The sequence below is a fragment of the Carcharodon carcharias genome, chromosome 17 (genome assembly GCF_017639515.1).
Source record: "Carcharodon carcharias isolate sCarCar2 chromosome 17, sCarCar2.pri, whole genome shotgun sequence".
NCBI classification, from domain to species: domain Eukaryota; kingdom Metazoa; phylum Chordata; class Chondrichthyes; order Lamniformes; family Lamnidae; genus Carcharodon; species Carcharodon carcharias.
Window position 1 is genome coordinate 37,667,788 of NC_054483.1, and position 22,679 is coordinate 37,690,466.

The following is a 22,679-nucleotide window of genomic DNA, read 5'->3' on the forward strand; positions in this document are numbered from 1 at the left end:
CACAGCCAGTCCACAGTGCAAAATACCCACCTCTTCCATTTGGCTCAGGAGATTCAGGCATCCTTTACTGGCCCCTCTACTTTGCACCCTTTTATTGTGTGCTGCCCCATCCTGGAAGAGGGCGGGAAGAACGTCAGTGATTGTGGAGCACTGTGCTGAGTCATATGACTGCCACAGCTGAATAGCTGTGGTTGCAGTGTAGCTGGGTGTGAGGCTGGCAGCATTGAAATATGTGTGAGTATGGTGTAGTACCCTGATGTTAAGTGCAAATCTTTATTGCCGGTGTCTGCTGATGGCTAAATGATGGGGGTGTGGTGTATTGAGCTGTGTGACAGGGTGATGGGGAGGAGAAGTCAAGTGAAGATGCATTCACTGTGAGGCATGAGACTTCTTGTGGCACTGCTGCCAGATTCCAACAATTGGCCTCCCTTTCCATCTGCTCCCGTTCCCTTTTGAGGATGCTATTGGTGGCCTCCTGACTCGCAACAAAATCAGGCCTCTCCTTCGTCCACCTCCAACACTAAGGCGTCCAGTGCTGCAAGCATGGACCTTTGAGCCCTCTCTATGCCCTGACGTTCAATTTTCTTTATTCAGCTTTGCAGCAATAAATTTTAGAATCAACCTCCTGTGATTCAGTGCAGTTTCTCTTTAAGAGGGACAGACTGTTTTTTAAGAGCAGCAGATTGTCTGGACCATATGCTCACTGTGAATGCTGTTCGGCCCCCTGTTGAGTTGTCAGGCAGACAGCAAAGTGTGTCGCACTCAGACCAACACTATAATCGGGTAAATGAGGAGGCAGCACATACTGCCTACATCCACATAACAGCTAGGTCACAAATCGCAAGCTCTTACACCCAAAAAAAAATGGTGAAACTTCTAAGCCCAAGGACTTTCCAATAGGAATCTAGTCAATTCTAATAGATATTTTGTACTGTTTGTGTTCTTTCTCTTCCTCTTTGTATCTGCTTTAATTAGACACTAGATGTATGCACACTGATTAAAAATAACTTGCATTTGCCACCACAGCAGTTTCATCAAATTGATCACAACATGGAAAGCTGCAATCCTGAGGTCATAGATATTAAATAATCTGCCTTATACAAAATATAACGTTCTGCAGAAAATTTCATTTTACAAGGAGAGTGAATAAACTTAGGCCTGACCTAAAGAAATGTAATAAACAGACTGATCCATCATGCTAGGACATGGGCTTTATACTAGATATCAATAACTCAAAACTTCTTTACCAACATTCTTCAACAGGAGTTATTGATGTAAGTTTTCGTTTATGTACCAAGTCTAAATTTAATACAGACTGATACATCCTGGATGTTTTCTATCATTCTTACTCGAGTTTTTGGCCCCTGTGTCTTTGAGAACATCAAAATTTAAGGTCTCATTTTGGCTTAAACTATTAAATAAATTTATTTAACCAGAAGTAAAAAAGTGAAAAAGTAATATATTTACAGAAATCCTTCTATCACACTCAAGGGAGACAATAAAAGGTCATAATCTGTACGTTAAGCTGTGAATACCTCTTGCATACTTTCCTTATGTTTCTTTTCTCTGTGGGGGGGGGAGGGGGGGGGGTGTCTTTCTGAGCTATGCAGCCTCAAAATTCCAAAGATCACAGATTCAAACAGCCTCCAGGCCCTTGAATATCTCAGAAAACCGTTTACGGGACTTCAAGGATCTGAATAATTGTTGGGAAATAATTTGGGAAATAACTGTCACACATTTATCCGAATAAAATACGGTCTGTTTGTTCAAAAGTCCTCTCGCACCACGCAGAGAAGCAGCAAAACTTACATTTGTATCGAGTTAAGCTTGCAAAGGTTCTGACTGTACTCTGCAAGATAGGCACTCCCTTCTGCTTTGTTAAATAGTGGGACAGTTCTTTCAGTGATAATTAATCCTACCTCTGGCGTTCTGTTCTTTTGGAAACATATTGATACAGAAGTGCATAAAAATGTCAGCAAGCAGGGCAACGTTTCACAGGTCATACAAGCATAATCTCTCATGAAGATCACAGTTCTGAACAATTAGTAGCAGGAATCCTGGTTGATTATAGCCACCCTGATAGAAATCAGCAAACTCAACACAACAGGAATTGAAGCTGGGACCTGAATTACCAACTGAGGCACAGGGGCAGCTCTAAGTATGTTTTTTACGTTAGTGTTTTTTAAATTATGAAAATAACGTTCCATTTATGTGTGGGAAAATTCCTACTGTTTGGTCTCTTTTACAGATTTGCCAGACGCCTCCAGAAAACAGTGAGACGCCTGGTTCCTGACTGTGAGGTCCGGTTCCTCCTTTCAGAAAGTGGCAGTGGAAAAGGTGCTGCCATGGTGACTGCAGTGGCTGCCAGGCTCGCCTCACAACGCAAAGAAATAGATGAGACGCTGGCGTCATTCACACTCACACAAGAGCAGCTGTTTGAGGTGAAGAAAAGGATGAGAACGGAGATGGAGCTTGGTTTAAAGAAGAAATCTCATGATGCTGCAACAGTGAAAATGCTGCCAACCTTTGTTCGTAGCACCCCAGATGGGACAGGTACCCAAGTTATACCTTAACCTTTAGTTTATGTACTTCCTTTAAACTAAGATTACAGCTTGTATTTACATTGCCGTTAAACATAACAAAATATCCCACAGCATTTCACGTGCGAATATAAAGCAAAGTTTGATACTACACTAGGTAGGAAATATTAGGAAGATGATGGAAGGCTTAGGAAAAGGGGTAGGTTTTTGGAGCAGCTTAAAGGACGAAAGTGAGGCGGAGAGATCTAAGAAGGGAATTCTAGAGTTTAAGGCCATGGCAGCTGAAGGCACAGCCACCAATAGTGGAGCAATTTAAACTGGGGACACTGAAAGCCAGAATTACTTAAGCACAAATATCCACATAGGGTTGTGAGACTGGAGGAGCTTACGGAGATGGGGTGGGCAATGCCACGGGAGAATTTAAACACAAGGATGAGAATTTTAAAATTGATGTGTTGTTTAGCTGGGAGCCAATGTAGGTCAGTGAGGTCAGGGGAGAGGGGTGAACAGACTTGGTGTGGGTTAGGACACATACAACAGAGTTTTGGATGACCTCAGCGTTCCAGAGGGTAGAATGTGGGACACCAGCCAGGAATGTGTTAGAATAGTCAAGTTTGGAGGTAACAAAGGCACAGATGAAGGTTTCAACAGCAGTTGAGCTGAGGTACCAATGGAGTCGCAATGTTACAGAGATGGAAATAGGTGGTCTTAGTGACAGCATGGATTTATGGTCGGAAGCTCATCTTGAGCTCAAATCTTGACACAATGTTTGCAAACAGACTGGTTCAGCCTCAGACAGTTGCCAGGGAGAGGGATGGAGTCAATGGCTCAGGAAGGGAATTTATAGTGGGGACCAAAGAAATTTCTACTAATTCAATTCTGGATGTGGAAAAAGCAGCCTGATAATTTTGAGAGTGGAGGAGTTAGTCACAATGTCAATATACATGTGGAAGCTGGCTTCGCGATTTTGGTAACGTGGCTGAGGGGCAGCATGTAAATGAGAAATAGGAGGGACTCATGGGGGAACATCAGAAATAACCATAGCAGGTGATTTTCTGACTACAGTTAGATGAAAATGGTGGCAGGTGAATGCCATCTTACTCAGCTGGATGGCAGTGGAGAAGCATTGGAGCAGAATACTGTGGTCAACCATGGCAAGAACTGCAAATGGGTCGAGAAGGACAAGGAGGGATTGTTTACCACTGTCGCAGTCACTAGAATGCCATTTGTGACTTTGGTGAGAACTGTTTTGGTACTGTGACAGGGATGATTGGAGGGATTCAAACATGGAGTTCCAGGAAAGATGGGAACAGATTAGGGAGGCAGTAACAACTTTGGAGAGGAAAGGGAGATTGGAGAGTGGGCAGTAGTTTGCAGGACAGAGCATCTTGTGACATTTCTTTCAACTAAGACATTAAACTGAGGCACATTTGTCCTTTTAGGTGGATGTAAAAGATCCCACAGCACTCTTCAAAGTAGAGCAGGTGAATTATCCCTGATGTGCTGGCCAATATTTATCACTCAATGAATATCACAAAAGCAGATTATTCGGCCATTGGCTGTTTGTGGGAGTTTGCTGTACACAAATTGGCTGGGGGTTTCCTACGTTACAACATGAACTATGCTGTAGAGCACTTTTGGGTGTCCTGAGGTAATGAAAGGTGCAATATAAACAAGGTTTTTTATGGTAAAGGCACCAATTCAAGTTGCAGACAATGGAAGTGTTAAGATGAAATACTCAGCCGGTCTGGTAGCATCTGAATATGACTCTTCTTCATAAGTATTAAGATACCTGTTTGGAGTCTGGGGAGCTATATTAAACGAAAACAAAAATGTCTGGAAAAACTCAGCAGGTCTGGCAGCATCTGCGGAGAGGGACACAGTCAACGTTTCGAGTCCAAATGACCCTTCAACAGAACTATATTAAACTCCTGATAAGGAATACGCTAGTCTTGTGTGTCCCAGTCACAACTGGTTTAGTTTATCCTGCTCAAGGTTGTGTGAGATTACAAGGAAATCCACCACCATTTGTTTAAAAATTAAAATATGTTTATCATATAAGAAATAATGTATGTGTATATAATATATATTTATATACAATGCATATATAAATAGAAGGGAGTAGTTCCAATTTAGATAATGGACTAAGAAGGACCATGGGGAATGCAAAGACAGGATTACGATGCATGTACATGAAGGCACAAGGGTCGGTGAGCTACAAGCTCAAATAGCCATTTGGGAATATAATTCTGTGGTAATAACAGAAACATGGCTTAAAAATGGTGAGGGCTAAGCGCTTAATATACAAGGATATAAAATGTTCAGAAAAGATAGGGAAAGAAAAAAGGGTGGTGGAATGGCAGCACTGATTAGGAGGACATTGTAATATTGGAAAGAGAGGATATCCTTGAGGGAGCAAGGACAGAGACCATTTGGTTAGAGTTGAGAAGCAAAATTGGTAAGATCACACTATTGGGGCTATTCTATAGGCCTCCAAATAGTAAGAGAGAGAGATAGAGGGGCAAATCTGCAGGGAAATCACAGGGATGTGCAAGAACAACAGGGCAGTGATATTGGAGGACTTTAATTTCCCAAAGGTGAAGTGGGATAATGTTCGAGCAAAGGGTAAGGAGGGGGAGGAATTTCTGAAATATATTCAAGACAACTTCCTTGATTAATATGTTCTCTGACCAACTAGAAAGGCGACATCGCTGGACCTGGTGTTGGGGAATGAGGTGGGCCAAGTGGACCAATTGTCTGTCAGGAAACACTTGATTAAGAGTGAGCATCATAAAGCTTAGATTAGTAATGGAGAAAAACAAGGAATGATATAAAGTAGAACTTTTAAATTGGAAGGGGGTTAACCTCAGTGGGATCAGAGTGGATCTAACCCGGGTAAAATGGAACCAAAGTTTGATAGGAAAATTTGTAATGGAACAATGGATGATTTTTAAGGAAGCGATGTTTCAGGTACATGTTAGGTACATTCCAACAAGAGGGAAAGCCTGAAGAACCAAAGCCAGGAATCCTTGGATGATGAGGGAGATAGAGAGTATGATTAAACAAAAAAAGAGGGTGTGTGGTCATGTCAGGTGAATTCTTTAAGTCTAATATGAGAGGTGAGGTGAAGAGGAAAATTAGACTGGCAAAGAGAGAATATGAAAATAGAGTAACCGTTATCATAAAAGGGAACCCAATAATCTTCTACCAGCATGTAAATAATAAGTGGGTAGTAAGAGGAGGAGTTGGTTATGTTATGGACAAAGAGGGTACCATGTGCTTAGATGGGCTTGGCGAGGCTAGAATACTTCATGAGTAGTCGTTTGGTAGTACAGAACTTGAATATTGCTAAAAAAAGAGACATGTCTAAGCTTTTCATCCTACACTCATCAGGACACTCGCAAAAATACCAATATAACTTTCGATCCTGAAAAGTGCTCAGTCTACCTCAGATTACCCTGGAAGGGCAAGTTATCTCAAAAATTTGAGCAACAAGTGAAGCTAGCAGTTTCACGCTGCTACTACACAGTGGCGACACAAGTGGCATTCGCCACTAGCTGGATGCTGATGTGCCTATCACACAAATGTGGTATATGAATTTTAGTGTCAGTATAATGCTAGGTAAGTAGACCATACTTCCCAAAGACTGGCGGATCATATCAAACAGCATGTCCCAGCCACTGCTCGCAATGGGCAGGGTACAGACTGTACCCAACCAGCCCGTACTTGCAAAATTCAAAATACTGTATTCAACATTAGATGTGATTCCGCAATCGGACAAAATTCGCTAAGTATTACACTGACAACCAATTTAAGATTATCAGTTGGGATCGTAATGTGGGGCATTTGCGTTTACTGGAAGCTACATATATTAATACACAAGGTCCTGTTCTTTGCAGACAGAACAAATATGTACACACATTGTGCCTGTTTCAGCTAACAAAATAAATGACAGCCATTTGCTGACTTATTCCTCAGGGCAATGCTTTGACCAATCGGGGTGAAGCTGCTTGGTTTAAATTTCAAACAAAGCTTGACAGTTAACGTCAGGTACTATCAGACGTGCATTCTCCATGGCAATGTCACTTGCCAGCCAATCAGCATCCTCTTCACATACAATATAAATTGTTGTTTTTAACCTCCTATTTGTATTCTTGGAAGTGTCCTGATGAGTACAAGGCGGAAAGTTTAGACATGTCTCTTTTTTCAGCAATACTTAATGTGTACTTTGTATATGTGTTTACACAGGAGGAGAATACTGATAAAGTATCGGTAGAAGCAATGGATAGGGTGAAAATTGAGAGGAAGGTGGTACTGGAAAGCTGGGTTAACAAGACAGCTGGTGCTGATGGTTTACATCCCAGATTGCTAAAGGAAGCTGGGGTGGAGATAGTGGAACAGGCTTGCTATAATCTTTCAATCTTCTAGTACAGGGAGAGTGCCAGAGGATTGGAAAGTGGCAAATATGACACCCTAATTCAAGAAAATGTATAAGAAGAGTCCCAGCAACTACAGACCAGTTAGTCTAACATCAGTACTGGATAAGGTTTAAGAAACAATAATCAGGGAAAAAAATCAGTAAGTACTTGGAAAGGTTTGAGTTAATTAAGGAGAACCAGCGCAGATTTGTAAAAGGCATATTGTGCTTGACAGAATCAGAATCACAGAAATGCTGCAGCGCAGGAGGCCATTCAGCCAATCATGTCTGTACCTGCTCTCAGATTGAGCAATTCACCTACTGCCATTCTCCTGCCTTCTCTGCATAACCCTGCACATTGTTCCTTTTAAAATAGCCATCTAATTCCTTTTGGAATGCCTCAATTAAACCTGCCTCCACCATACTAAGCTACTCGCTGTGTGAAATATTTTTCCTCATGTCGCTTTTGCTTCTTTTGCCAATTACTTTAAATCTGTGCCCTCTCGTTTTCGATCCCTTTACAAGTAGGAACAGTTTCTTCCTATTTACTCTGTCCAAACCCCTCATGATTTTGAATAGTTCTATCAAATCTCCCCTCAGCCTTCTCATATCCAAGGAGAACAGTCCCAACTTCCCCAATCTATCTTAATAACTGAAGTTCTTCATCCCTGGATCCATTCTCCTGAATCTTTTCTGTACTCCTTCCAAGGTCTTCAGATCCTTCCTAAAGCGTGGCAGCTAGAACTGGATGCAGTACTACAGCTGAGGCCAAACTAATGTCTTAAACGAGTTCAGCATATCCTCCTTGCTCTTGTACTCTATGCCCCATTAATAAAGCCTAGAATACTGTATACTTTATGAACTGCTCTGTCACCCTGTCCTGCCAATCTCATATCCAAGGAGAACAGTCCCAACTTCCCCAATCTATCTTAATAACTGAAGTTCTTCATCCCTGGATCCATTCTCCTGAATCTTTTCTGTACTCCTTCCAAGGTCTTCAGATCCTTCCTAAAGCGTGGCAGCTAGAATTGGATGCAGTACTACAGCTGAGGCCAAACTAATGTCTTAAACGAGTTCAGCATATCCTCCTTGCTCTTGTACTCTATGCCCCATTAATAAAGCCTAGAATACTGTATACTTTATGAACTGCTCTGTCACCCTGTCCTGCCATCTTTAATGACTTATACACATACACATCCAGATCTACCTTGCGCCCACTTTAGAGTTGTACCCTTTATTTTATATTGTCTCTCCATGTTCTTCTTGCCAAAATAAGCCACTTCACATTTCTTTGCGTTGAACATCATCTGCCACCTATGCCCAATTCTATCAACTTGTCTAAGTCCTTTCGAAGTTGCACTGTTTACATAGAAACTATGAGCAAGGGTAGGCCATTCGGCCCTTCAAGCCTGCTTCACCATTCATTATGATCATGGCTGATCATCCAACTCAATAGCCTGCTCCCGCTTTCTCCCCATACCTTTTGATCCCTTTCGACTCAAGAGCTATATCAAACTCCTTCTTGAAAACATACAATGTTTTGGCCTCAACTACTTTCTGTGGTAACGAATTCCATAGGCTCACCACTCTCTGGGTGAAGAAATTTCTCCTCATCTCAGTCCTAAATGGTCTACCCCATATCCTCAGACTGTGACCCCCTGGTTCTGGACTCCCCTGCCATCGGGAACACCCTTCCTGCATCTACCCTGTCTAGTCCTGCTAGAATTTTATGGGTTTTTATGAGATCCCCCCTCATTCTTCTGAACTCCAGCGAATATAATCCTAATCGACTCAATCTCTCCTCATACGTCAGTCCCGCCATCCCAGGAATCAGTCGGGTAAACCTTCACTGCACTCCCTCTATAGCAAGTACATCCTTCCTCAGATAAGAAGACCAAAACTGCACACAGTATTCCAGGTGTGGTCTCACCAATTGCAGCAAGACATCCCTGTTCCTGTACTTGAATTCTCTGGCTATGAAGACCAACGTACCATTTGCCTTCTTTACTGCCTGTTGCACCTGCATGCTTACCTTCAGCGACTGATGTACAAGGACACCCAGGTCTCATTGCACATTCCCCTCTCTCAATTTATAGCCATTCAGATAATAATCTGCCTTCCTGTTTTTGCTACCAAAATGGATAACCTCACATTTATCCACTTGATACTGCATCTGCCATTCATTTGCCCGCTCACTCAGCTTGTCCAAATCACACTGAAGCATCTCTGCATCCTCCTCACAGCTCACCCTCCCACCCAGCTTTGTGTCATCTGCAAATTTGGAGATATTACATTTAATTCCCTCATCTAAATCATTAATATATATTGTGAATAACTGGGCTCCCAGCACCGATCCCTGTGGTACCCCACTAGTCACTGCCTGCCATTCGGAAAAAGGACCGTTTATTCCTACTCGTTATTTCCTGTCTGCCAATCAGTTTCCTATCCATCTCAATACACTACCCCCAATCCCATGTGCTTTAATTTTACACGCCAATCTCTTATGTGGGAATTTGTCGAAAGCCTTCTGAAAGTCCAAATAAACCACATCCACTGGCTCCCCCTCATCAAGTCTACTAGTAACATCCTCAAAAAATTCCAGTAGATTTGTCAAGCATGATTTCACTTTCATAAATCCATGCTGACTCTGTCTGTTTCTGCCACTGTTTTCCATGTGCTCAGCTATTAAATCTTTTATAATGGACTCTAGAATGTTCCCCACTACCGGTGTCAGGCTGACTGGTCTATAATTCCCTGTTTTCTCTCTATCTCTCTTTTTAAATAGTGGGGTTACATTAGCTACCCTCCAATCTGTAGGAACTGTTCCAGAGTCTATAGAATCTTGGAAGATGACCACCAATGCATCCACTACAATGCTTCCCAGTTTTGTAACATTCACAAATTTTGAAGTTGTGCCCTGTAAACATTTCTTTTTACACCATTTTTTGAACAAGGGCATAATGTTTGAAATTCTCCAGTCCTCTGGCACTGCACCTGAATCTAAGGAAGATTGAAAAATTATGGCCAGTGCCTCCTCAATTCCCATTCTCACTTGCCTTTGTATCCTTGGATGCATTTCATTTGGTTCCAGTGCCTTATCAACTTTAAGTACAGGTAGCCTCTCCAGTACCACCTCCTTATCAATTTTAAACCTTTCTTGTGTCTGAATTTCCTCCTCTTTCACAATGGCCTGTGTAGCATCTTCTTCCTCGATAAAGACAGATGCAAAGCATTCATTCAATGCCTCAGCCATGCGTGTGTAAATCTCCTTTTTGGTCTAATTAAATGTATTGAGGAAGTTACAGAGAAGGCTGATGAAAGGAATGCAGTGGATGTTGTCTATATGGATTTTATGAAAATGGTAACAGCCTATTTTTCAGACTGGAGAATGGTAGATAGTGGTGTTCCCCAGGGTCAGTGCTAGGACCGTTGCTTTTTTGTGACATGTAAATGATTTGTATCTTGGAATACAGAGTAGATTTTCATAATTTGCCAATGATACAAAACCTGGAGAAGTGGGAAATAGTGGGGATGATAAGAATTGCCTGCACCATGATATAGATGGGCTAGCAGAATGGGCAGGCAAGTGGTAGAAGGAATTTAATACAGAGAAGTGTGAGGGAATGCATTTTGTCAGAAGGGATAGGGAGAAACGATATTTACTTAAGATTATAATTCTAAAGAGTGTGCAGGAACAGAGGAACTTGGGGTGCAAATGCTTCGATCTTTGAAGTTACGTATTGAGAAAGTGGTTCGTAAAGCATATGAGATATTGGATTTAATAAAGAGGCAATGGCCCATATCTTTTGGTTTCTAGATCATTGGAGACCGGACATACCCCCTCTGAAGATGCATATTGGGACCCCACAGAAGTCCCAATGCACTGACTCAGTGAGAATTGCCTGGCACGTTTGAACCTCCAAAGGGCAATTTCCCTACCCTCCGAAGTCCAAGTTAGAGTTGGAAAATTCAGACAGTTCTCATTTACCTGGATAGTTATACAGCAAATGTTAGATAGAAAAACCATAGTCTAATTGCTGTGTAACTATGCAACTGACCCCCTGCCCACAATCACTCACACTGACACCCCCAACTCCCACTTCAACCCTCCAACTACCCCCTTGACCCCTCACCCACTACTTCCCAACTCTCCGCGACCCCCACCAGATGACCATCCCCTGACCCAACCTGACTAGCCTCACTGCAGCCTGGCCCACCTAACCACTCACCCACCTGCCACCTCACCTCACCCAACTACCCATGCATTTACCCAATCACTCACTCATTCACTAACACACCAAAAAGCTTTGGGACCTTTAAACACACTGCCAGAATATGGCAGCTGGTGCCATAAAAAGGGGGTGTGACTTCTGCACTGATTCTCCTCACTGCTCTGTCCATGGATTCCTGAGGGAATTCTTATGCTCGTGGATTGGAAGTTTGGCCAGAAAAATCTTAACCAGGTAAGGGGGTAGTTTTCTGTCTGATCAGCATTGGACAAAGCAGTTCTGGCACTTATTAGAAGATTTGAGCCATTGTGTACAAAATCAGGGCTGTTCTGCTGAACCCTCTGGTTAGGTCCCAACTAGCATATTGCATCCAGTTCTGGATACTACACTTTAGGAAAGGTGTGAGGGTCCTTGAGAGGGTGCAAAATAGATTTACCAGAATGGTTCCAGGGGTGGGGGATTTTTGTTACAAGGTTAGGTTGGAGAAGCTGGGGTTGTTCTCCTTGGAGCAAAGGAGATTGAGGGAGATTTGATAGAGGTGTACATGATTATGGCAGGTTTGGATAAGGTAGACAGGGAAAAACTGTTCCCATAAGCTGATGGTACAAGGATTAGGGGAACACAGATTTAAAGTTTTGGGCAAGAGATGCATGGGAATGTGAGGAAGAACCTTTTTACTCATCTAGCGGTAATGACCTGGAACTCGCTGTCCTTGGGATAGTGGATGCAGAAACAATCAATGATTTCAAAAGGAAATTGGATTGATACTTGAAAGAAATTAACTGCAGCACTCTAGGGACCGACCAGGTGAGTGGAACTGACTGGATTGCTCTTCAGCAAGCAGGCATGAACTCTAGGTCAAATGGCCTTCTTCTCTGCCATAAGTGACTCTCTGAATCCAAATAGCTAAAATAATAATAATATACAGCATCTGTAAGTCCTGACTTTTCGGATGGTCGATGAGTTGATTTTTGGTGCATGCAGAGGGATATGAAGCACTCAGATCTGGAGCGCATGGTGATGGCAGCGACGGCTGGGCAGGGGTAGAGAGGATGGTTGGTGGGAAGAAAGAACAGTGCAAGGTAAAGGCAACCCAACGCAGTTTACCCTGGCTGGAGGGATTGGGAACAGTGTGGAAGAGGGGGTGAATGGCATGGGAGAGAGTGGGGGCATAGCATGGGAGCTATGGAATGGGGATGGAGCTGGAATAAGAGGGGTGGCATGGGATGAATAGAATGGCTTAGGAAGGATGGAATGGCATGGGATGGGGATTTAAAGAAGTACTGCTGCAATAAGGGTACTAATTTCACCAGAAATATTTAGCAGATTCATATATACTGTATATATTCATGTAAAAGTCAAATATTTGAAACCAATTTTTTAGGCCAAAAATCATGGAATCAACTTTTACATTGGTAATGTTTTCAAGGAGTTGACACACGTGTTTGATTTGGGGCCAAGTTTAATCCAAAAAAGACGCTAATCAACTGTAGTAATTAAAAATGAACAATAGTAATAACTGGTAAGTAATTTAATAATCACAACATTCATAATCCAATCACGAATAATTTGAATAAAGAGACATGTCTAAGCTTTTCATCTTGTACTTATCAGGATACTTGCAAGAATACCAATATAAGAGGGAAAACAACAATTTATACTGTATGTGAAGAGAGTGCTGATTGGTTGGCAAGTGGCATTGCCATGGAGAATGCACCACTGACAGTTAACAGCCAAGCAATGAAATTTAAACCAGGCAGCTTGACCCTGATTGGTCAAGACATTGCCCTGAGGAATGAGTCAGCAAATGGCTGCCATTTTGTTTGCTGAAACAGGTGCAATGTGTGTATATGTTCTTTCTGTCTGCAAAGCACAGGGCCCTGTGTATTAATATATGTAGCTTCCAGTACAGATAAATTCGCCACACTGTGAGCCCAACTGACAATCTTAATTTGGTGGTCAGCATAATTCTTGCATACTGAGGATTATTTAGCAAATGTTGCCCAATCACGGATTCACATCTAATGTTGGTCACAGCGTTTTGAGTTTTGCAAGCGCAGGCTGGTTGGGTACGGTCGGTACCTTGCCCGTTGTGAACAGCTGCTGGGACATGCTGTTTGACACGATCCGCCAGGCTTTGGGATGTGCGGCCTACATACCCAGCTTCACACTGGCACTGAAATTAGTTTACCACATTACCCATTTGTGTGATAGGCAGAATGTCTTTTGTGCTTGATGGCAGCATCCTGTTAGTGGTGAATACCACTCGTGTTGTTACTACATAGTAGCAGTGTGAAACAGCTAGCTTCACCTGTTGCTCAAATTTGTGAAAGACCTTGTCCTTCCAGGGTAATCTGAGATAGACTGGGCACTTTCAGGGCCAAAAGTGATGGCCTTAGGCCCGTTCATGAGTCTGCGTGATATACAGTGTGAAATGATCAGATCAGGGTAGCCATTATCCTGCTTTTGCTTCTATTTCAGCGTCAAGCTTGCACGGTGAGCAAATGGCTCAGGCCCTACCTACAAGGCTGCTGATAAGACCAATCTTAAAGCGTGTAGAACTGTAAGAATCCCAACGCAAAAACTGACCAGTGAAGGTAGGCTTGCTTTAGACTATAGTAGAGAACCCTCTGGCAGATTTCTCAACTAGTACGTCAAGGAAGGGGAGTTCATTTGACCGCTCCATTTCATAGGTGAATTTGAGCGCAGGATGGAGCCTATTAAGACATGTAAGGAAAGCTGCTATTCGAAATGGGCAGGGTACAGACCATACCCAACCAGCCCGTGCTTGCAAAACTCAAAAGACAGCATCTAACATTAGATGTAATTCTGCGAATGGACAACATTTGCTAAATAAATGCCAATGTGCTAAGAATTAGGCTGGCAACCAATTCCTTGACCGTCAGTCAGGATCACAATCTGGCACATTCCCATGTACTGAAAGCTACATATATTAATACACAGGGCCCTGTTCTTTGCAGACAGAAAGAACATGTACACACATTGCGCCTGTTTCAGCTAAACAAAATGAGTGACAGCCATTCACTGACTCATTCCTCAGGTCAATGCCTTGACCAATCAGGGTCAAGCTGCCTGGTCTAAATTTCAAACAATGCTTGGCAGTTAACTGTCACGTCACCCACAGTGATGCATTTTCCATGGCAATGCCTCTTGCCAACCAATCAGCACTCTCCACATACAGTATAAATTGTTGTTTTCCCCCTTATATTGGTATTCTTGGGTGTGTCCTGATGAGTGCAAGACAAAAAGCTTACACATGTCTATCTTTTTCAGCAATACTCAAGTTCTAAAATATCAAATGACAACTTGAATAAATATAAACAAAACCTAAATGTTGAAATGTTTTAAGCATTTATTTACTGGTAAATATTTTCATTAGTGTTTATACATTTACAATGAAATCAAATTATTAGCATCTCCAGGATTATACTTTGGTTCTGAAATTTTTGGGCTTTCACCCTTGAAGAGCAATGACTTTTAATGAAAAGTTACTTTTTTCAGCCAAAAACCTTGGGGTCGATTTTTTCACGAGATCAACTTTCCCTGAGTATATACGGTATATAAAAGAAAGGTAACTCGAAGACAGGAAAGTGAAATCATTTTCAAAAGTAGCATGACTTAACTAAGCCAGGAGCTTACCTAATCATCTTAGAAATCCTCGAACCAATGTTATTCTGGTGCTGGACTTCACATGTTTGCAGAGTTTAACTGGGATTTCCTGCTAATGCCCCTGAGTTCTGAACAGGATCCACGTGGCTTTTCTGACTGTAACAGTGAGAACGCTGCTCTAATTATTTCTGACACAACCAGCTGTATGTTGCAATAAATAGGTATGTAGGTTTGTGCAGTTTGATGTTATGTATTTCTGAAATGTCCACTCCTGGGGAAAAAAAATGATTAAAGTTGCACAATGTTGGCTCTAGCAGCATAGGCCCTGCTCCAGGAGCAGCTGTGAGTAGCAGCTAATGGAAGTTTTGGAGCTGGGTTAACAAAAGTGCACTGAAATGATGCTGTGGCAAAGACCACAGATTTTCATGATAGGTCTTCCTCTACTTAATTAATAGAACCATGACCATGTTTTTATAAACATCTAACAGCTACTTTTAAAATGACAAGAAGAAATCTACAACAGGCAGAAACTCCTGACTTTATTCATTACAGCAGTGGTCCTGTTCCCCCAGAACCTGAACTACAATTTCATTTCCTCTGAGCTTTAGCTCCAACCCTCTTACCCCAGAGTCTCCACCCCATTCTTACTTCCCCAGTCTTAGCCCCTATCTGGTTGTTACCTGTCTTAGATCGAATTTCCCTGTCTCTTGGCCTCGAGCCTCATCGTCCTCTTCAATACTTGAACCCTCGTAGACCAACCTAATTCCCAGTTATTCCTTAAGCAATAATAATTAATGCCAACAATCTACAGCAATTATGATAAATACAAATAAAACCTATCCTATCAATAATGTTAATTTATGCACCTGTCCCTCTATCCATCTAATGCATCCATATATCTTAGTCAAAATCTTGTGTATGCATATGCTCCCTGTCCATTTAAACTACTCCAGTTGTCACACTCATATTTCAGCACTTAACTTGGAAATTGGCTATGCCAACATTGCAGCTACCAGACCGACACTCATTACCAGACTGATGATTTGCATCAAGAAAGTAGGTAAGTAACCAGTGTATGTGGTAGAACAGTGAACCTTACACCTCACCATCCCCTTCAGTAAATAAAATAACAAATCCAACACTTGTTTTTTTTTTCAAGGTAGACTTTAAAAGAGAAACACATTCGCTATGCTGTAAAATAAGCTGTATAAAACCTAGCGCAATTTCTGTACAGCTTGTAGGTGGTGGTGTTCCCATGCATTATGTTCTTCTAGATGGGAGAGGCCATGGGCTTGGAAGGTGCTGTTGAAGAAAGCTTGATGAGTTGTTGCAGTGCGTCTTGTAGATGATACACACTGCTGTTACTGTCATCAGCGGTGGTGGGAAGGTATGATTCTGGGAGTATGACTATGTCAGGCTGTTGCTTAACTAGTCTGTGGGGCAGCTCTCCCAATTTTGTTACAAGTTCCCAGATGTTAGTGAGGAGGACTTTGCAGGTTTGACTCGACTGGGTATGCTTTTGCTGTATCCAATGCCTAGGCCGATGCTGGTCCATCCTGTTTTATTTTTACTTGACTTTTCTGCAGTGATTTGATACAGTAGACTGGTTTGCTAGGTGATTTCAGAGGGCAGTTAAGAGACAAGGCTGCGTTTCACTATTAAATGGACCATCAATCTTTGACAATGGCAAAACTGATTGTGCTTTATATAGTGCCGTTCACAACCTCAGCTCATTCCAAAGCACTTTATAGCCAATTAAGTACTTTTGAAATGTAGTCACTGTTGTGGTACAGGAAATGCACCAGCCAATTTGCCCAGAGTAAGGTCCTAAAAACAAGAATGAAATAATTTACTAGATCATCTATATAAGTGTTGGTTGAGGGATAACAAATAGCCAGTATTAGAACATGGAAGGTTTTATCACAAGAGGCAAGCAGAGACTATGAGCTGAATTTTCATCTCCCAGTGGAGGCGGAGATGGGTTAGGGAAGGCCACAGAAACCCCTTCTGAGGCTTGGGTCACCATTGTGAACCTTATACTATCTTTCTGTACTGTTGGGGGTTTTGAATCCCTAAAGAAAGCCGCCGCATTGGAGAGTTCATGATCACTGGAGTAATTCTGACAAGTAATTATTAAATGTTTCGAAAACTTCAAATGCCACTATTAGATGCTGTATTATAATGTAGATGCATTTTAACTGCAGTCATTCATCATAGGGCTCTGTCCTGAAAGTTAAATTGACCATTACTTTGTTTAAGTGTAAAGATGCATTAGTGTAATTTTCCTATATATTCAAAACTGAAGGAAACACTGCCTGGGATCTCTAGTGTAATAATTTGAAGTGATTTAAATGCAGAGTCCTTTTAAATTAAAAAAGAATCTTCAGCAGCTTTCATTTAGAGGAAAAAATGCGGTCACCAGCACTGGGACTGCTTTGATTGTCAAGACATCTGATGTAACTTAAAAAAAAGGTCACCTGGTTTTTCAGTTTCAATAGACTCCATTATTTAGATATCCCAAGGTTTTTTCACAGCTGATCTCACTATGAAAGTTTGACGGAGTTTCAAATGCTCCAGAACCACTTTTCGCAGCAGGGAGCTGTGTTCACAGTTTGACTGACAGTTTTAAGAGGTTACTAAAGAATTATCTGTTGTTGATGTGGTAAGTGGATAAGTGTTTGTTTGTCCTTACAATACATTGACCACTTGAGGGAATTCACATTTTTTGAATGGCTCATTAGAATGAGAGTATTTTTCAGTATGAAGCGTCTTTGAATGACAGCTCTGTTAGGTTGTTTGAAGTTTATTTTTTCAATGTCAGTTTCAAAGAGGTCTGTCAATTGTGGACACCGGGCGAGTGTATATGGAGGATATGTGAGACATGGGGGATATGAGGGAGCATGGGGCTGTGACAATACATGGTGTGGGCATTGGGGGATATGAGGGAGTATGATAAAGGACGGAGGGGATATGGGGAAATGAGAATTGGGAATATAAGGGTGCATGCAGGGGAATGGAGAGGGTATAAGGGATGAGTGGAGTGTGAGGGGTGAATCCTAAGGGGCATAAGAATGATGTTAGGAGCTGGGCCTCCATTCCTGAGAACTGAGGAGGGTCTTCTAACCAGCATGCCTCAGCGCCCACACTTCATTGCGACTCATAAAACCCAAGCCCTCTCCACACCGCGTCTCTCAGAGACAAAATATGGCTTGAACGGGGTTCGGAGATGGACTCAGATTTTGGAAAATGGAAAGGGGCCTGACTTGCATTTTCTCAGCTCAAGACGATAATCTGGGCCTGTTTAAATCTGTTTAAAGTGGAATTGGAAAAGTAATTGAAAAAGAGACAATAAAAGGACAGCATTGGAATGGACAGCTGTTATTGTAGATCTTGACGACTTTTGAGACATGACAAGGCATTCTATAAATGTACTTGCATCTTTATTTCTTTTCTTAAGAATGTGGGTATCAAGAATCAATGAATGGGTGTTATACTGCAACGTAGTGTGAAGATGTATGACTACCAGTCCAAAGAAAAGCTATGGTTATATTTTAATTTTACTAAAGGTAAATCCATTTTTTTAAAAAAGCAGAGGTCAAAAGTATGTACTCAGTATTTTCAATATTTATTAACAGAAAACGGGGATTTTGTGGCCCTTGACCTTGGTGGAACCAACTTCCGTGTTCTGCTCGTGAAGATTCGTAGTGGCAAGAGACGAACAGTTGAAATGCACAACAAAATCTATGCTATTCCTTTGGAGATAATGCAAGGAACAGGTGAAGAGGTAGGTAATTTTGTGGGTAATTCAGTGTATTTATGGAGGCATATAAATGGTAAAAGGGTGGTAAGTGGAGGATTTGGGGCAATTAGAGACTAAAAAGTGGATTTATGTATGGAGGCTGGGGGCAAGACTGAGGTATTAAATGAATACTTTGCAAGGAAGATGATGCTACCCAGGCCATGGTGAAAGAGAAGGCAGTTCAGAAACATGAAGAGTTTAAAATTGATAAAGAGGAGGTATTGGATAGGCTGTCTGTACTTCACATTGATAAGGCACCAGGGCAGGATGAGGTTCATCCAAGGATAGTGAAGGAAGTGAGAGTGGTAATTTTCCAACTTTAGACTCGGGGTGGTGCCAGAGGACTGGAGAATTGCATGTTACACCTTTATTCAAAAAGGGTGTAAAGATAAGCCCAACAACTACAGGCCAGCCTGTTTAACCTCAGTGGTGGGCAAGATTTTAAAATGATAATTCAGGACAAATTTAATAGTCATTTGGACAAGTACAGATGAATTAAGGAAAGCCCGCATGGATTTATTTGTTCAGGGCAAATCATGCTTAACTAACTTGCTGGAGTTTTTTGATGAGGTAACAGAGAGGGTTGATTAGGCTAATGCTGTTGATGTGGTGTACATGAACTTCAAAAAGGCATTTGATAAAGTGCTACACAGCAGACTTGTGAGCAAAGTTAGAGATCATGGACTAAAAGAGACAGTATCAACATGGTTATGAAATTGGCTAAGTGACAGGAAACAAAGTAGCGGTGAACATTTTTTCGGACTGGAGGAAGATTTATGATGGTGTTCAGCAGGGAATGTTGGTTGGGACCCTACTTTTCCTGATATATATTAATGACTTAGATCTTGGATCTTAGATCTTGGTGTACAGGAGCAATTTCAAAATTTATGGATGATACGAAACCTGTAAGTATTGTGAACTTCAGAAAGACATAGATTGGTGGAATGGACAGACAAGTGGCAAATGAATTTTAATGCAGAGAAATGTGAAGTGATTCATTTTGTTAGGAAAATCACCAAGAGGCAACATAAAATAAAGGATACAATTCTAAAAGGAGTGCAGAAGCAGAGGGACCTAGTGTATATGTGCATAAATCATCGAAGCTGGCAGGACAGGTTGAGAGAGCAGTTAATAAAACATACGGCGCCCTGGGCTTTATCAATAGGGGCATAGAGTTAAACTTCTGTTGCATCTAGTTCTGAATGCCGTACTTTAGGAAGGATGTGAAGGCGTTAGAGAGAGTACAGAAAATATTCACGAGAATGGTTCTAGGGATGAGGAACTTCAGTTAAGTGGGTAGGTTAGAGAAGATGGGTCTACTCTCCTTGGAGAAGAGAAGGTTGAGAGGAGATTTGATAGAGGTGTTCAAAATCATGAGGAGTCTGGACAGAGTAGATAGGCAGAAACTGTTCTCATTGGTGGGAGGATCAAGAAGCTGAGGGCACAGATTTAAGGTAATTGGCAAAAGAAACAATGGCAACATGAGAAGAAACTTTTTTGGGCAGTAAGAGATTAGGATTGAGAATGCACTGCCTGAGAGTGAGGTGGAGGCAGGGTCAATTGAAGCTTTCAAAAGTAAATTGCATCATTATCTGAAAATAAAAAATTCTCTGGCTATGGAGAAAAGGCAGGGTGGTGGCACTGGGTGAATTGCTCCTTCAGAGAGCCAGCACAGACACGACAGGCCCAAAGGCCTCCTTCGGTACTGCATCCATTCTATGATTCTCTAATGGCTCTCAGTATTCCTAACTCTGTGAGATTCCTTAGCCTAGAGATTTACAGCACAGCAGGTGTCCATTTATCCCATTGTGTCTGTGACAATTCTTTAGTAGAGCAAACCCAAACTAATCCTTCTGTTCTGCAAGCTCCCCATATTTATGTATTTCCCAGTTTAAAATTAAGGTGGAGTGGCAGATGCATTTCTAATTCACATCAGTCCTCAGCCCTAAAGACTGGTCACAGTTAAAATTGGATTCTGAGAGTTAGTCCACAACTTAGATTACAGTTATTCAGTTTGTCACCCCATCCCTTCTTGAACAAAGATGTTACTTTGGCCACTCTCGAGTCAAATAGCACAGCTGCATTATTTAAGGAGGTTTGGAAAGGGGTTATTATCCACCAGCCTCTGTTTGGCCTGTTAAAGAGCAAATATGAAGGGAGCTTGCTTTTATTGCTGCTTTTGGTGACAGATCTCAGTGCCCCCAAAATGTCAGGCCCCAGATACTTTAAGAGAACTTCACCTCCATTAGATTAATAACACGTGGTTACCATATTCTTGTTACTGATGACTCCATATCAATATACATACAATTAAACTGCCTTCTTTTACTGAGTCTTTATCTAGATTAACATTCCACTGGCTGGAGAAAGAAACTATCAGGCACAGTCTGACCAAAAAGTAAAAGGGGGAGAGAGATACTGAAAAGAATTGTGCTTATTATGTGCTGATAATCTACCAATAATAATTAGGTGACTGTGATTTTCTTCTGATTTTCAGCTATTTGACCACATTGTTCATTGCATCTCTGATTTCCTCGATTACATGGGAATGAAAGGCGCTCGGCTTCCTCTTGGTTTCACATTTTCCTTCCCTTGTGAACAAAAGAGTTTAGATGAGGCAAGTCCATTTATACATAAAATAGTAAAAAAAAAGCAGTGTTGCTTGGCCTAATATGGTATTAATATTAATATATAATAATGTTGTTCGTAATAGTGCATTGCTATTTTAAAGTGCTTTCCAGGCAACTTGTGGAATTACTGAAGTATCTTTTTCTCTCAGGGCATTCTTCTTAAATGGACCAAAGGCTTTAAAGCGACAGATTGTGAGGGAGAGGATGTGGTTACTATGCTAAGGGATGCCATTAAAAGAAGAGATGTAAGTTTCATTTTTGCTTTGTATTTATAAGTGATCATTATATGGGCTATTATAGAAGCACTGAAACAAGAGTTAATCATTTAGCCTATTGAATAATCTCTATTATTTATAGACCTACATAGGATGTACAGTTCACAAACAGCCCAGTCACCCTGACAGTCCATGCCAGCATTTCTGCTCCACTTGAGCTTCTTCCCATCCTTCCGATCTAAAACTTTCAGTAAACCTTCAATCCATTTCTGCCTTGTGTGTTTATCTGTTTTTCATTTAAATGCATCTACACAATTCATCTCAACTATTCCCTGAGTCTCCCATTCCAATCACTCTTTGGTAAAGAAGTTTTTTCTGAATTGCCTATATGATTTCTTGGTTACTATCTTATATATTATTTTCGTTAGTGATGACAGTTGTTTTGTATTTCCAGTTCTGTGGTTTTCTCCATACTCTTATTAACTACTGTAGAATCTGTCTCACTTTGAAAATCTAAGTTGATTTGCCGCTGAGGCCATCAGGAACATAGGAACCGGAGGGGGCTATTTAGCCCCTTGAGCCTGTTATGCCATTCAATGAGCTCATAGCTGATCTGCAACCAAACTTCATGTATCTGCCTTTAGCTCATTTTCCTTAATACCGTTGGATACCACAAATCTATCAATCTCAAATTTAAAATTAGCATTTTCTCTTGCATCATTGTTGTTTCCAATAGAGAGTTCGACTTCTACAATGCTTTGTGTGTAGAATTGTTTCTTAATTTTGCTCCTGAATTTTTAGAATTTTTAGACTCTTCGGGCTGAGTCTTCTGAGCGGTGGCAATGATGAGCAGATTGCTACTGCACTCAAAGATTCTCCCGACCCAATGCTGCTGCATAAATGCGCAGTGCAGCATCCCTCAGGGAACGCCTTCAGAGTGGAGCAGAGTTAGGGAAGTCAGGACACACTACACTTTTATGGCACTAGCTGCTGTATAGGTAGTTTAAAGTCCGGTCTTTGAACGTTAGTGACTGGGTGAATGGATGGCTGAGGTGGCTAGCTAAGTGATGAGGTAGGTGGGTGAAGCGGTAGGTGAAGGATAAGGTAGTCAGGTTGTGGGTGGTTGGGTGATGGGGGTAGTCAGGTCAGCTTTGAGGATAATCTGGTTGGGTTGATGGGGCCTAGTCATGTTGGCAGGTAGTCGAGTCGGGGTGGGGGG

General features: G+C 41.6%; 1 protein-coding gene across 1 annotated transcript in view; it reads left to right on the forward strand.

Moving 5' to 3' along the window:
- hk1 (hexokinase 1) overlaps positions 1 to 22,679 on the forward strand; it is a 276,629-nt gene that overhangs the window by 117,273 nt on the left and 136,677 nt on the right. The window contains exons 10-13 of the mRNA XM_041209696.1: positions 2,249 to 2,553; positions 18,452 to 18,600; positions 21,113 to 21,232; positions 21,395 to 21,490. Coding sequence (XP_041065630.1) covers positions 2,249 to 2,553; positions 18,452 to 18,600; positions 21,113 to 21,232; positions 21,395 to 21,490 — 670 coding nt within the window. The remainder of the gene's footprint in view (positions 1 to 2,248; positions 2,554 to 18,451; positions 18,601 to 21,112; positions 21,233 to 21,394; positions 21,491 to 22,679) is intronic.